Raw genomic sequence first — 15,612 nt, 5'->3', positions numbered from 1 at the left:
AGGACAGCATGCTCTGATAAATGGTTTCTTCAGTAAGGCAGACAATTCCAGCGCAAGGCACCTTGTGTGTGTGTGTGTGTTGCTTCTCCCCCCCACCCGAAGCACAGGACACTTAGGACAATGGGAGGGGGTGTCATTGGGGATGAACCACTCGTAGGGGTGTGAGTTTGGGCAGGCACAAGGAGGTCTCACCTTAGAGCCAGGGGCTGGTCTAAGTGATCTTCAGTCTCCCTTGCAGCACTGTGGAATAAATTCTCTTTAGCACCCCCAGAGAGTTGAAGAGCTGCACATTTTAGGAATGCAGAAGGAGGATTTTGGAAAGATGGAAGGTGGTTAAAAATGAAGGCAGAAAGAGAGAGAGAGAGAGGAAGAAAACAGCCAAACACTGAAGCCGACTGATGACTAACAAAAATACCAAAAACCTGAGACTGGATGCTATTTGCACAGTTAAAACGATGCGTGCTGCATCCTAATGCACTGAGACATGTCCCAGGGGGAGGGCGGGGGGAAGAGATATACGGAGAGAAGTTTGGAAACTTGGGTTTACCAAAAAAAAAAAAAAGGAAAAAAAGAGCGTCCGTTTTGTTGAGTATGCACCCCTTGCAATAAATTTGAGTCAGCACCAAAACGAGAGCTCTGCAGTCCTCCGACGGAGCGCTGATCAGGTGGTTGCAGAGACCCTGGAAACGGCAGTACGATGCAGCGGAGGAGGCAAAGCACAACTCACAGGCAAACGGTGGCTGCCCACGAGAGCGAGCTGACCTCCGCGTCCCAGCCTCCCAGGGAAACGATGCACTGATACTGCAGCAGGGAATAGAGTAAGTTACCTTTCCGCTTTTCTCCTCGCATTTGCTTTTAAGGCCTGATCCTGCCACAAGGTTAGCCGTGTGTGTGTGTGTGTGTGTGTGTGTGACACAGACACACACACACAGAGAGTATTTGTGCGGGTGTGTATGTATAAAGTAAAAGAGAGAGAGAAAGAGAGAGAAGAAAAAAATTACAGGCTAACTCGGTAGATCTATGCACCTCTAGTCTGCTGCAGTGACAGCTATAGAATCTCAACCCAGCATTAAAATTTGGCTTTGAAAATGGACACGTTGCCAGGCTTGGGAGAAATGGGAATAATGTTACGGCAGAGAGTGTGTATGTGTATGTGTGTGTGTGGGGGGGGTAGTTTGTAGCGTAACACAGGTAGATTGCCCTGTCTTCGATTCTTCTGAATTGTCAGAAATACGCTTTTTGATCCGGTGTGCCTTATTTACAGCGAAGACAACAGAATTTGCTATGCTACTACAGGGATTTTAAGATACTGATTCTGTAGCCGATCCTTTCTCTCACCACCACGCATTCACCCCTCCATCCTTTATGAAATAATAATAATAATAATAATAATAATAATAATAATAATGGATGTCCAAAAGATAAACACGAGAACGGAGTTGCTGTACACAGAAAGCAGACATTGTATAACATTTGGAAGAGACTAGCAGTTTAGGAAGAATGCTGCCATTGGGAGCTGGAGGCGGACTGAGGGTGGGGGAGAGAGATGAGGAGCGAGATGGAAATAGACGAGCCTCTTTCTGCCAGACACCAAGACAGAAGGATGAAGAGATCCTTTGTAAATAACCGTGCTTTTGCACCAACGAGGGCGATGCCACAGCGCTGTAGGTATGTGTGGTCTTTTCCTTGAAAGGCAACTCCTTCGGAAAGGTGTCTCGGCTTAAAAATAACCGTGATCTCAAGCTTCTGAATTGCGTTTGCAACGTGTATGATAGAAACTGGGTGTTTTCTGTATACGTTTGCTTCTAGGCTACCATGGAGAACCGGGGGTTGAAGGCGTTGCCCTGCGTTTCCCTGGCTCTTCTCGTCTTCATACCAGCTGTCCGGGGTCTTTGCCCTGCTGTGTGTTCGTGCTCAGGAAACGACAGAAACGTGGACTGTTCCGGCAGAAACCTGACCACGCTGCCATACGGACTTCAGGACAACGTTACCTATTTAAACCTGTCGTATAACCACTTTGTTGACCTCGACCACCAGCTCACACGGTTTGCCAATTTGAGGACCCTGGACCTTGGCCACAATTGGCTCCAGAACCTCCCTTCCCATCTGCCCAGGTCGCTGTGGGAAATCTATGCTGCACACAACAACATCAAGGTCCTTCAAAAGCTCGACACGGCTTACCAGTGGAATCTAAAAGTCCTCGACGTCTCCAGGAATATGGTGGAAAGGGCTGTTCTTATCAACAACACCATGAGCAGCCTCAAGTCCCTCAACCTCAGTAGTAACAAGCTGTGGACCGTCCCCACCAACATTCCTTCCAACATGGAGACGGTGGATCTATCCAACAACTTCTTGACACAAATACTACCAGGCACGCTGGTGAGGCTCGGCCACCTTTCCAAACTTTACTTGCACAACAACAAGTTCACCTATATTCCCGACAAAGCTTTCGACCAGCTCGCTCAACTCCAGCTAATAACACTGTACAACAACCCCTGGTCGTGCGGGGATAACAAGCCAGCCCTCTCCTACTTGCAGAAATGGATGGCAGAAACCAGCGCTGCCGTCCTAGGGCCGCCATGCTCAGATGTGGCCACCACACCCTGGAAGACCGCCACGCCGTACTCAGCTGCTCCCACGGTTACAGAGAACCATCTCCTTGTGAAAGCCATGAAGGCAGCGGGCTCTCCGACGGCAATTGAACAAACCAAACTCGTGCAGCAACAGTTTAGAATGAAGGATGTCAGTCTCGGCGGGACCGTTGGCCAAACGCTCACGTTCACAAGTACGGACAGGCCCCTGGTCTTCTACCCGGAAGATCTGAGCACGGAGAAGCTGAGTTCTTACGAGGCAGCGGCCGCCCCACACACAATCTACATTCAAGATACCACCTCTGTGAATTCAAGCACAATGGGTCTGGCAGGATCGCCCACTACTCCTATGACCTTGAGCATCACCAGCGGGGTGCCGCCAAACTATTCAAAGAGGCCTCAAAGCACAACAGCAACTGCAAAGAGAGAGGAATCTACCACGAAAATTAACCCCCGTGCACCCTCCCGAGCAAATGTTTGCAAGGGCTATTTGTTCGTCATTGTAATGCTTGCCACGCTGGCCCTGGCAAGTGGCTTTGGATTTGTGCTTAAGTGAATAAATTGCTTCATTATTCCATATTAATGAAACATTTGGGGGGGGGAAGAAACGCTCGTGTTCCACAACGATTCAGCTGCAAGAAGAAATGCCCATTTAAATTCTGAAATATGACCGTAAAGAACGCAACTCCTCCTAAACGAAATGACTGCACAAAATTATGTCTTGATAACCAAGCTGCTACTTACTCTATGTCTTACCGAGTTAAGGAAAAAAGAAGCCTAATTCTGTCAAATAGTATAATTGTTTTTACAAAACGTGCTTATTTTGTATTTACATTTTTAATTTTCTTCACACAAAAATATGAAAAAAAAATGTCAGTATTTTATGTATTGATTATGAATAGTTTTGTCATTAAACATCTGGAAAGAAAAATATGAAAGGGCTGTACCATATATATATATATATATATATATATATATATATAGTGTCTTGCTTGACTTGCTGGTCAGAGGGTCCTGTAATATAAAAGTGCTGGTCCTTTATAAAAGATGACATTAAAAAAGGGAAAAATAAAGAAATCTAAAACTTAATTGCTTCTTATTTTGAGGCATATGGCTGCTGCATACATATATGTATGTGCACAGTTAAAATTTATATTAGAGAATATTTTATTTATCTATTTAAAACATTTGTATCCCGCCCTATATCACTATGATCTCAGGGTAAAATCATACAATATAAAACAACATATACAACTAAAAACAAATTAAACCATGGATCAAGTTAAAACCAGTTTATAATTTAAGTAAAAACAATTAAAACAGTTAAAACAATGTGCAAACTTGGTGAATTTAACCATTAAAGGCTTTGTTAAAAAGCCGTGTTTTCACTTGGCGCTGGAATAAAATCAGGGATGGTGCCAGTCGGGCCTCCAAGGGGAGGGCATTCCACAGTCGGGGGGCCACCACAGAGAAAGCCCTCTCCCATGTCCCACTATGTGTTGTGCTGGTGGGATGCGGAGAAGGGCTCCTCCAACAGACCTCAAGTCTCGGGCAGGCATATATGATGGAATCATTTTTAAAATGTCTATTTAAAGATGTGTACAATTAATTGCAATGCATAACCAGGCTTAGTGCTAACCATGGTTTGTTCCTTTAACTTAAGTTCCCAAATGTGCAGTAAAGCCATGGCTTAACCCTGCAGAGCTGGACCTTGGTATATCGGGAGATATTGGCAAGACTCGATTGTTACCTGGCAGGCAGGTAGGTGGGCGGGGAAACCACCTCTGTTATGGCAGATGTGACAGGACACACTGGCTGACCCAAACTACGCTTGGCAAACGCACTACAAACAATGGTTTTACCTCTTGGTTTGCAGTCCATACTTCACTGTGGTTTAGATTTTCAGGAGTAACACAGACCCTGTTCTAAACACACTAAACCATGGTTGTTAAGTATTTTGAGCGAAGGGTGTAGTGTAAACCATAACTTAGGCCGTAGCTAGACCTAAGGTTTATCCCAGGATCATCCTGGGTTTGTCCCTGCCTGAGCGCTGGATGCCCTGTGTGGCACTTGCATGAACAGGTTTGACCCCAGGACAATCCTGGGATAAACCTTAGGTCTAGCTACAGCCTTAGTGTGTTGTGTGCACCATTCCTAATCATTGTGGCTATGTAACCACAGTTTAAACGCGATCACTAACCATTTGCTCCGAAAGGGTTATCGGCCTAACCATGGCTTACCGTGTTGTCTGAACAGGCCCACTGACTACCAAAGTTAAGGAAAACACACCATGGGCTAAGCATTAATGTATCAACCTGGCACCCTCCAGAAGTGTTGGACTTCAACTCCCATCATGCTGTCTGGGATTGATGGGAATTGCAGTCCAACACATCTGGTAGATGCCTGGTTGGAGAAGCTTACATTAATGTCTGTACGAGACCTTAGTATCTAGCACTCTGGAAACTGACGGGGTTGGGGTTGGTTTTGTACCTTGGGGGGCGGACTTCAGATAGTGGTCTGGGATCCTAAACGTCATCACAATGTAAGATTTCATAAGGAAGGAGGTCCATAAATATGCTCACTGGGTGATTATATGTTTTAATCTGGCGTACACCTGCCCCCAGCACATGGTGTGGGTGTGGAACTGTCCTTGATATTCCACTGGGCTCCAAGGGGGAACTGCCCCTTCATCTTTACCTGTTGGCAGAGAGGGGATAGCATGATCCCAACCCCCTTGCAATAGGTAGCCTTGAGGGACTGCACGGAGCTCAAGGCTTTCCTGGATAACCGTAACACAAGAAAGGACAAAATGCCTATGGGGGGAAATTGGATCTTGAGGCTCTACTGGACAGAGACAGCAGCCCTCAGCGGTACAGCACCGGCTTTCCATGCCCAAGGCCCCAAATTCAATTCCCAACACCTTCCGTTAAAAGAAGGACTAAGTAGCACGTGAAGGCGAAAGCACTCCTGGAGAGTTGTTGCCAGTCAGACGAGACAAACATTGGGCTAGATGGGCAAACAGCTCTGCCGGGTCAGAAGCCAGCTTCCTACGGTCCTAACGCCAAGCCCCAAAGCAGTGCCCCACTTTCCCTTCCAGGCACACCCTGGCCATCATCTTTAACGCCTCTTCCAAACGCCGTGATCTGAAAACCGTGCTGCGTGCCGACAGCCACGCCTAAGACTGGTTTGCTTGGAAAAGAGAGCGCCGGGCAAAAAAGCCATTGTTCTGCTAGCAGGGGACGGAAGAGCCACCAGGCACGTGCGCGGTGCAGCTGCTGAACCGTTCCGCTCAACCCAAGCTGCAGGTGGGGCTTGTGCCAGTTCACTGGCTCTGGGTAAACGTGGCGGCGGGGGGTGCCACCCCACAGAGAAGCTGGCACGGGGACGCGCTGCCTTACGCCAGTTTTAAAAGATGGAGGCTGCCCAAAACCCCCAGCCTGCCTCTCCCTGCGAGAGGCTGCAGCAGCCACAGCCCTGTTTGGAATGCAAATATCCCGAGCTAGATGCTAAGGCAGAACGGGGCAGGACTGGAGCAGCACAACCCCGGCACGCTCCGGATTCCTGCTTTGCAGCTCCCACAACAGGTTACGTATTGCAGCGGCCATTTCCATGGTTACCAGAAAGAGAGGATTTTTAAAAAAGGGGGGGGGGGACGGGCGAACTCTACATGGTTTTTAAAAACAACAACACTACAACACTGTTGAACGGCAAAGGAACAAGCCAACTTGCTTGCCTAATAAGAAAAATATTTAGTGGCAATTTCGTGAGATGAATGGTCAGCTCCCGGAAACCCAGGGATCAAACTGGCCCACTGGTTGCCGACAGTGTTCTGGGGCCCAAACAGACCTTTACATTCAGCCAGCCTTCCAAGACACAGGGCAAACTCTGAGAGCCATGCAAGAGGCACCCCGTACAGTATTTCCTCCAGTCGCCCTGACCCCATCCAGGAATGGCCGTGCCTGCCGTCTCAGCCAGATATTACTTGGTGAGCGTTCAATATTCCTTACGTTTCTTCCCTGCATCCTCGGAGCCTAACAGGGCTATGAGCAAATCGGCAGCAGCAAATAAAAGGGAGGAAGGCAGGCGAATGGTTTTGACCCCTCGGCTCTTTGTGCTGCAACTACTGCATGGACTCCGCTGGCCGGACGTAGTCGCTGACCATTGCAAAAGGCACTTTTGAAGTCTAACCCCTATTTGCGTTTTATTTCTAGACCGCCATCAGAGGATGTGGCACTTTGCAGATTACAAGATGACAGGTCCCTGCCCCGAAGAACTTCCAGTCTACATTTTGATACCCAGAGGAAGGGAAAGGAAGCAGAGGCCATGGCTTCAAAAGGGGGTTGGATAAATTCCTGGAGGCGAAGGCTATCCATGGCTACTAGCCCTGATGGTTGTGTGCTATCTCCAGTATTCGAGGCAGTCAGCCTGTGTGCACCAGATGCTGGGGAACATGGGTGGGAGGGTGCTGTTGCACCATGCCCTGCTTGTTCATCCCTGGTCGATGGCTGGTTGGCCACTGTGCGAACAGAGTGCTGGACTAGATGGACCCTTGGTCTGATCCAGCATCAGGGCACTTCTGATGTTCTTATGTTCTAAAAAGGGGAAGAATAGGCACTTGCTTCAGTCACATCTGCTTTGGCCTGAATACAGGTATAGTTGCAACAGGACACCATCTCCCATCAGCCCCAGCCAGAATAGCCAATGGCTGTACAAATGGTAGAATATAATATAACATTTTCAAACTACAAAATAAAAATAAGCAGCAGCTAGCAAAATCAACTAAAAAGCCTGGGAAAATAAAACGCTTCCCATCTGCCAAGCTGGTACATGTTAACTTTCTCAGGGTGTCATCAGACGAGTGTTTTATTCCACGCTCTTTACTGGGCGCACTCGGATTTTTCGCGGGTCCTATCCATGACATCGTTTGCACCCCGTGTACCTACTTGCCCCTTCTAGCCTTCTTCGTGTGACAAAAAAAGACCCCCAGTAAATCCAAATTATTTTTTGAGATGGAACTTGCTATCTCCTGCTGCGTGCAGGAGAAGCACCGCGATCGAACGGCCTACTGAATGGGCCACGTACACGTTGTTTACTTCCTCTTTCGAAAGAGGAAGTAATGAGGGACAAACACACTGGCGGGGTAAGGAAACGTGATCCCCCCCTCCCCATGTGATGACACTCTAAGTGTGGGCAGGTTTTGATATGGAAAAAGGAAAGGAACCTCTCGTGCAAGCACTGAGTCATGACTGACTCTTGGAGGGACGCCAGCTTTCGCTGACGTTTTCTTGGCAGGCTTTATAGCGGGGTGGTTTGCCGTTGCCTTCCCCAGCTGTGATTACCTTTCCCCCAGCTAGCTGGGTACTTATTTTACCGACCTCGGGAGGATGGAAGGCTGAGTCGACCCAAGCCGGCTGCCTGAAACCAGCTTCCGCTGGGATTGAACTCAGGCCGTGGAGAGAGTTTCAGCTGCTTTACCGCTCTGCGCCACACGAGGCTCTTGCCTTTTGATATGGAGGGCAACCCCACAAAAGAGCAAAATTGCAGTAGTCTAATCGCGAGATTAGCGGTGCATAGATCATTGTGGCTAGGCTATCCTTATCCCAAAATGGGAGTACGGTAGTTGGTAAAAGGAAGCTCCATGCCATTGAGCTCAGCTGGGCCTCTAGGGACAAACATGTATCCAAGAGAACACCTGACCCCACCCCAACCCATGGACCTGCTCCTTCCGAAGGAGTGCAACCCCATTCAGAACAAGCAAACTGCCCAATTCCTGGACTTGGGACCTGCCAACTCCTAGGGTCTCGGGTTTCAGCCTCAGTTTACTGGCCCTCATACAAGCCGTAACTGCATCTAGGTGCTGGTTCAGCACGGGCATGGCCTCTCCGGAGCAAGATGTGGCAGGGAAACAGAGCTGGGTGTCATCAGCATACTGCTGACACTTTGCCCCAAGTCGCCTGATGACCGCTCCCAACGGCTTCATGTAGATATTGAATAACATTGTGGACATGATGGTGTTCTGTGGCACCCACAGTTCCAACTGCCACGGGACTGAGGCGCAGTCTGGAACCACCAACCCCGCAAGTATGAGCTGAACCTCTGTAGAACGGTGCTTCCAATTCCCCGCTCATGGAGGCGGTCCAAAAGGATAACGAGGTCAACGGGATCAAAAGCCACTGAGAGAGCAAGAAGCCGAAACAGGGTTGCACCCCACCCCACCCCGGTCTCTCTCCCGAAGAAGGTGCCATCGCTACCACTGTCTAAAGCACTTGGGAATGGGGTGGTTGTGACCAGATAAAAGTTAGCACAGATCTCTGGATCAAGGGTGGTGTCGTGATTCCAAGCCCTCCGGCTGAGATGCAAAAACGGTAACGAGGTCTGCCTCATTCAGCAAATAAACGTAACTTCACACCTGAAGGGAGTGTGAATGCTAAGAGCTTTCCTCTAACCTTAATTAGGATAATTAAGGCAGTTGCCCTTTTAACTAAAAGGGAGAGCTTCCGTGCAGTCCAAGAGCCACTTTAGCTCAGGGAGGGTCTTTTTTGGAGAAATCTTTGGCGTGTGGCCAGCCTGGCAGACCGGCTTTCACCTGCTCTCAACTCCACCCACTTGACCCCATGGCAGACTCTGGGATGGTCAAGTCTGGACTCCCCTCCCCCTCCAACAGAGGCTGAGCTCCCAGAGAGTGGGGTAGGATGGGCTCTGAGTTGTAGGTGTTCTCTCTGATAAGCTTCTTGATTCCTGAAAAGTCTTGGGAGGGTCTCCTCCCTTGCTTACTGTCTGGGCTGGTAAATTTCTAGTCCTCCACCTCCTTCAGATTCTGACTGACCTCCTGAAACCCCTTCCTCCGCATTAGGGATAACAGGCCTGATCCTGACAGGTAGGGGGTTTCAGGAGTGGTCGCACCACTGCCTCTTTCAAGGCAGCAGGGGCCACACCATCAGGTAATGATGTGTTCATCACTCCCCGATCCATCTCGTCAGCTTCCTATGGCTAGTTTGAATAAGCCATGGCAGACTAGGGCTAAATGAGAGGGCTTGTGGTGGTGGGTCGTACAGAGGCGTCTTTGTCCATACCTTCAGGCTCCAAAAACTGAAATTGATACAAAAATTGAAACTGACGAAGGCCAACATTTGTATGAAACTAAAAAGTTCTCCTCTAGTCCTCAGAAAACTGGTTTTCAAATGAGTGCTGCGCCTCCAAGCATGGAGGCTCCATGAAATTGTGCGTTGATAGTCAAATTTTGTACTAAGTGACCAATTTCATACAGGTACTGTAAACCTGCAGGTAAACGAAATATACCGGGCCCAAGATGAAGCTTGTGTTTCTGGACGCTAGTTAGTACAAGTTTCACATCACCTTAGATGTCAGAGGTTCAGGGCAATATGGAATTCTCACTCAGTTAACAAAATCCTAGTTGATTAATCATACTAGCTTTAATTCATTCATTATTTGACTCTATCTGCAAGTTTGCATATGAACTATATATTGTGAAGAGACAGTATGCTTCGTTCTTAAGTGATGTATGCTCACACCACCTGGAGGCGCTCTGAAGAACATAAGAAGAGCCCTGCTGGATCAGACCAAGGGTCCATCCAGTCCAGCACTCTGTTCACACAGTGGCCAACCAGCCATCGGCCAGGGATGAACAAGCAGGACACAGTGCAACAGCACCCTCCCACCCATGTTCCCCAGCAACTGGTGCACACAGACTTATTGCCTCGAATACTGGAGATAGCACACATCAAGGCTAGTAGCCATGGACAGCCTTTGCCTCTAGGAATTTATCCAACCCCCTTTTGAAGCCATCCAGATGGGTGGCCATCACTACATCTTGTGGTAGTGAGTTCCATAATTTGACTATGTGCTGTGAAGAAGTACTTCCTTTGATTTGTCCTGCATCTCCCACCAATCAGTTTCATGGGATGACCCCAGGTTCTAGTATTTTGGGAGAGGGAGAAAAATGTCTCCCTATCCACATTCTCCATACCATGCATAATTTTGCACACCTCTATCATGTCTCCCCTTAGCCTCCTTTTTTCCAAGCTAAGCAATCCCAGTTGATGGAACCTTCTCTCATAGGGGAGATGCTCCCGCCCCTTAATAATTTTAAATTTTTATTTATTTTATTTATTGCATTTGTATACCGCCCCATAGCCGAAGCTCTCCGAGCGGTTCACATTTGAGTTGCTCTTTTCTGCACTTTTTCCAGCTCTATAATATCCTTTTTTAGGTGTGGTGACCAGAACTGTACACAGTATTCTAAGTGTGGTCGCACCACAGATTTGTATAAGGGCAGCAATTCCCTTGCGCATATGAGAGAAGGGAGAATGGCTCTTGTAAGACTTTGGTTGAGTACCCAGTTAGCTGGGGGAAAGGTAATAATGGCCGGGGAAGGCAACGGCAAACCACCCCGCTATAAGGCCTGCCAAGAAAATGTCAGCGAAAGCAGGCGTCCCTCTAGGAGTCAGCAATGACTCAAGTGCTTTGCACGAGAGGTTCCTTTCCTTTCCTTATATTAAAAACTGTTAACCATTTTAAAAACACCTTTTCCTTTTGATCAGGATCACCTTTTTAGCTCATGAAGCTGCTTTTAACTGACTCATCTAACTAATCCATTAATTAAGTATTGCAACTGTAGTCTGCAAAATATGCCATTACAGACAATGAAGGTTGAAAACGCAGCATTTTAAAAAATTGTATTTCCTGATACCTATTTTTATTTAAAACAATATTTACTTTGGATTAGGTTTCGCAAACAAGGAAGTGAGCCCTTTGTTAGCGGTATGATTACATCATTCTTAAGTTTGACATAAATTGCAGTCCCTGATGTTTCTGCACAGCTGTTTCAACGTCTGGTGTGGTGGATAAGCTAAGGACCTGTATTTGATCTCCCAGGAGAAGGATCCAAGGAAGAAATAGAGGTATGGAATTTGACACGGAGATACAATTGCCTCATGCTGTAAATGATAGTACCTGGAGGTTTTTCGGTCTGATTTCCAATTTTATTCCAAGGGCATAATAAGCATGTGTCTGGTGATGGTGTATTAAATCAAGGTTTCTCAAGCTGTTGGGCAGCTCTATCACCAGTGGCCAAGCATTCAAAGTTTTGCCTTGGCTATGTGGCTGGAGATGTGAAGGCCCGGGGGGGGGGGGGGGGGAATGGAACGGAGGGCTTCTTTCTCCAAGGACCATTTTTGGTTTTTTCCAAAACACTGAACATCTTTGGATTATGGATTATTATTTTTTACAATTTAAGACATGGTGTTTATATATTGTAATTTGACCCTTACTCCCCCCCCAAATAATTTCTACAAACTATGTAATAAGAAGACTTTTATATAAAGACTAGAGATGTAAAAGTTTTAGAAATGCTGAAACCATGGAATTTTTTTTTTAAATTCCTCTCTGTAGTATAGTTACGTAGTATAGTTATTTCTTCCATTCCTTATTAAAATTATTCTTCTAATGTATCTTTTACTGATAGACATTTAGGAATACTCCGTATCATAATATGGAAGAAAACGTGCATTTCTGATATTTTGTTCTACCAAGTCCTGTGTTCCTGGGCTTGTTCTGGTTAGATGCTGTAGCAGTCAATTAACGTATTTCTAATCTAAAACCCAAATGTGGGGAAAAAAACCTGTCGGTATTCCGCCACTGTCACTAGATCCGGCTTATGTTGTTGTATGTTTTTTAAAATTAACTTTGAGGCTTGGATCTCTAAGAACTCGCTGAAACATAATTTAATAAATATCTCAATTAGACTTCACCACTAGGGAATGCTGCTCCAGCTATAAAACATTTTAACTGCTGCCACTGGAATAAACCCTCTCTATCTAAACGAAACTCTGTGGCCTGGTTCCTATGGCACGGACACCGAATTATGCAAGACGAAGTCCCCAATGATACCTCAAAACACACACATAAGCTGCAAGAGACTTAACAGAATTGACCTAGGCCAATAAGATTTTTGGATATTTCATCTGATCGACCAGTGCACCATTGAAAAAATAATTTATTCAGGAAGTAAAACAACCTTTCAACAATATCAGTTGTTATTAAGAGTTTGTTATTGGAGTGTGCTGTATACCTTAAGAATTGTCTATAGGCGCTATATTATATTAATGCCATAACCATAAAAGTCTGTGGAACTCCGTAATATTCTTGTTTGGACTGTACATAGTTGTCATCAGAAACAAGAATATTATGGAGTTCCACAGACTTTTATGGTTATGGCATTAAAATAATTGTTTGCATACCATCAAGTACTTTATTTATATACAACTTATAGTCATGGGATTGAGACAGCTTTCAAAATGAACCAAAAAAAAGATGTTCATTAACGGAAATTATTTACAGAAGTGAATAAAATATCACTCTTCAAATAATGGATTGAAATTGCTTAAAGGTTTTTAAATAAAACACGGTCGCTCGCCATTCCTAAGTGGAGTCTTTCCCAGCTAATTCTATTATAATAAAATCACAATAGCTTTTCCTTCAGGTCAGATTTCCCTAATCTCCACACCACAAAAAGAATATGTTTAGGATTTTTCCTAAATTTTCTTAGAAACAGATGCTGTTCACCAGACTTCCTCTGCTTCTTCTGGCTTCTAGGGTGATTCAGATGTTTCAGGGACTACTTGCTAAGTTCCCTCTGGTCAGGCATAAAATAGGAACTAAAATCTGTTACGCATAACTTGGCTTGTTCATAAAATTATCAGATTATCAGAAAAGGAAAAGACTAGCTGGGATTATTGGGCAGGGATGGGACTTGGGTTTATCCTGCAGTGCACAGACCTGGGTCCTTTTCAGATTTTGATTAATTGTGAGAGTCTGTAAAAAACAATAATTAAGTTGTGAAAAATCAAGAGTTAGGATCCAATGAACATAAAAAGAGCCCTGCTGGATTAGGCCCAAGGTCCATTGTTCACACAGTGGCTGACCAGCTGTCATCCAGGAACCCACAGACAGAACCTAAGTGCAACAGCACCCTCCCGCCCATGTTCCCCAGCAACTGGTGTACATAAGCAAACCGTCTCTGATGCTGGAGGCAGCATAGAGCCATCAGGACTAGTAGCCGTTGATGGGCTTCTCCTCCAGGAATTTGTCTACCCCCCCCCCTTTTAAAGCCATGCAAATTGGTGGTCAGCATTACAACTTGGGCTAGCGAATTCAACAGTTTCGATTATGCACGGTGTGAAGAAGTCCTTCCTTTTATCTGTCCTGAATCTTTCACCCATCAGCTTCATGGGATGACCCCATTGGGTTCCAGTATTTCGAGAGAGGAAGAAAAATGTCTCCCTGTCCACATTCCCCACCCCAGGCATAATTTTGTACACCTCTATCCTGTCTCCCCTTAGCCTCCTTTTTTCCAAGCCAAACAATCCCAGCTGTCGTAACCTTCCCTCACAGAAGATGCTCCAGTCCCTTGATCGTTTTAATTGCCCCTTTCTGTACTTTTTCCAGCTCTACCGTATCTTTTTTTAGGTGTGGTGACCAAAACTGTACACAGTATTCCAAGTGTGATGGCACCACAGATTTATATAAAGGCAGTGTGACACTGGCAGTCTTATTCTCAATTCCTTTTCCTAATTATGCCCAACATGGGAGTTTTCCTTTTTCGTGGCAGCCACCTTTTCATCGAGTTGTCCTTCACAACCCCAAGATCTCTTTCTTGGTCAGTCACTGCTAGCTTAGATCCCATCAGGCTGTCCTTGAAGTTGGGAATTTTTTGTCCCAACGACCATCACTGTACTCTTGCTTACATTGAATCACATTTAAATGCCCATTCTCCCAGGTTGGCGAGATCCTTTTGGAGCTCCTCACAATCTCTTTTCTTTTAACCACCCTAAATAACTTGGTGTAAAAAACAACAACCAAGTACCTAAACCCAAACTCTTCCATGTCTGTACAGGGACTTGTAAGATTTTCCCCTTCCAATAACGCTCTTTGGATCTCTCCCAAAACTGGGGCTAAGACCCAAATGTCTTGAGAAACAGTATATTAAAATAACCCCTACTATTAGACTACACAAAATTATTTCATTTGCCATTTTTAAGGCCTTCCAATTATGATGTTGGGACTTTTAATTAATATATTTGTTACTGCTATGCTTTAATATCAGGGACAACCTGAAGCACTCCAGAAGTTTTGGACTACCAGTCCTATAAGACCCAGCCAACAGGGTTAGGAATTGTGAGTTCTAGTCTAAAACATCTGGATGGCATTGGTTGCCTACCCCCTAAAATAGAGACTAAAGACTACAGGCTACAAAAAGCAGAAATAGTAGCAGAAAGACTAAGAGGTCAACTACCTACTTCCTGGCTCAGATCTGGTCTCTGCCTTGAACTAACTAGATGACCTAATAGACCCATGTACATTGATGGTGCTATATAAATAAATAATAATAATAATAATAATAGAAGCCTCAGTCGCCCCATCTTAATAATGGGAATAAAACTGACTTATCTTACAAAGTTGTTTTAAGGCAGGGATGGGCAATATGGTTTCTGTGGGCATCAATGTGCCAACAGACACATTTCTTGGAACCCCACCCCCCTCCCAAGGTGCTCAATCTCTTCCACATACTTTTAAATATTTTAAAAAATATCTTACTGCCAGCTGAAATTACTGTAAAATAGGTTTTGGTTGGTGCTGAAAATGGTGGGTTCAAAGGAGCTGTTTAGTGTGTAGAGGACTCAGACACCACCTCTGCCATACTCAGTCTTTGGGGCAGGTGACCTGTCTGTTGCCACGCCTCCAATGACAGCCATTTTGTGGTGGTGCCTAAGACTGCTTCTCAACTTGTTAAATGTGCCCAAAAGGCTGCCTACCACTGTTTTAAGGATTATTAAGATATTCTCTGCACACTGGGAAGTGTCATAGAAATGGCACAAATTATCGTTACGATTACGGGTGATCCTTCCCAACTTTTTGTTAGAGTCTTCAAGGCTCACCTTCATTTTAAACGTCCTAAATATCTCACAAGTTCAGCCAGGACTTTCTCACTGCCAGTCCTTTG

General features: G+C 45.7%; 2 protein-coding genes across 4 annotated transcripts in view; one reads left to right on the top strand and one right to left on the bottom strand.

The window, feature by feature from the left end:
* NF1 (neurofibromin 1) overlaps window positions 1–15,612 on the bottom strand; it is a 246,516-nt gene that overhangs the window by 97,272 nt on the left and 133,632 nt on the right. The gene's annotated exons all lie outside the window — the stretch shown is intronic.
* OMG (oligodendrocyte myelin glycoprotein) lies at window positions 1,568–3,560 on the top strand. The gene is made up of 2 exons (XM_063146395.1): window positions 1,568–1,668; window positions 1,810–3,560. Exon 2 carries the CDS (start codon window positions 1,816–1,818, stop codon window positions 3,145–3,147), a length of 1,332 nt encoding a protein of 443 aa, XP_063002465.1. The 5' UTR covers window positions 1,568–1,668; window positions 1,810–1,815; the 3' UTR covers window positions 3,148–3,560.

This window comes from Elgaria multicarinata, chromosome 22, assembly GCF_023053635.1.
Source record: "Elgaria multicarinata webbii isolate HBS135686 ecotype San Diego chromosome 22, rElgMul1.1.pri, whole genome shotgun sequence".
Classification (NCBI taxonomy): domain Eukaryota; kingdom Metazoa; phylum Chordata; class Lepidosauria; order Squamata; family Anguidae; genus Elgaria; species Elgaria multicarinata.
Note: the sequence above shows the minus strand (reverse complement) of the source record. Positions and strands in the feature narration are given on the sequence as shown.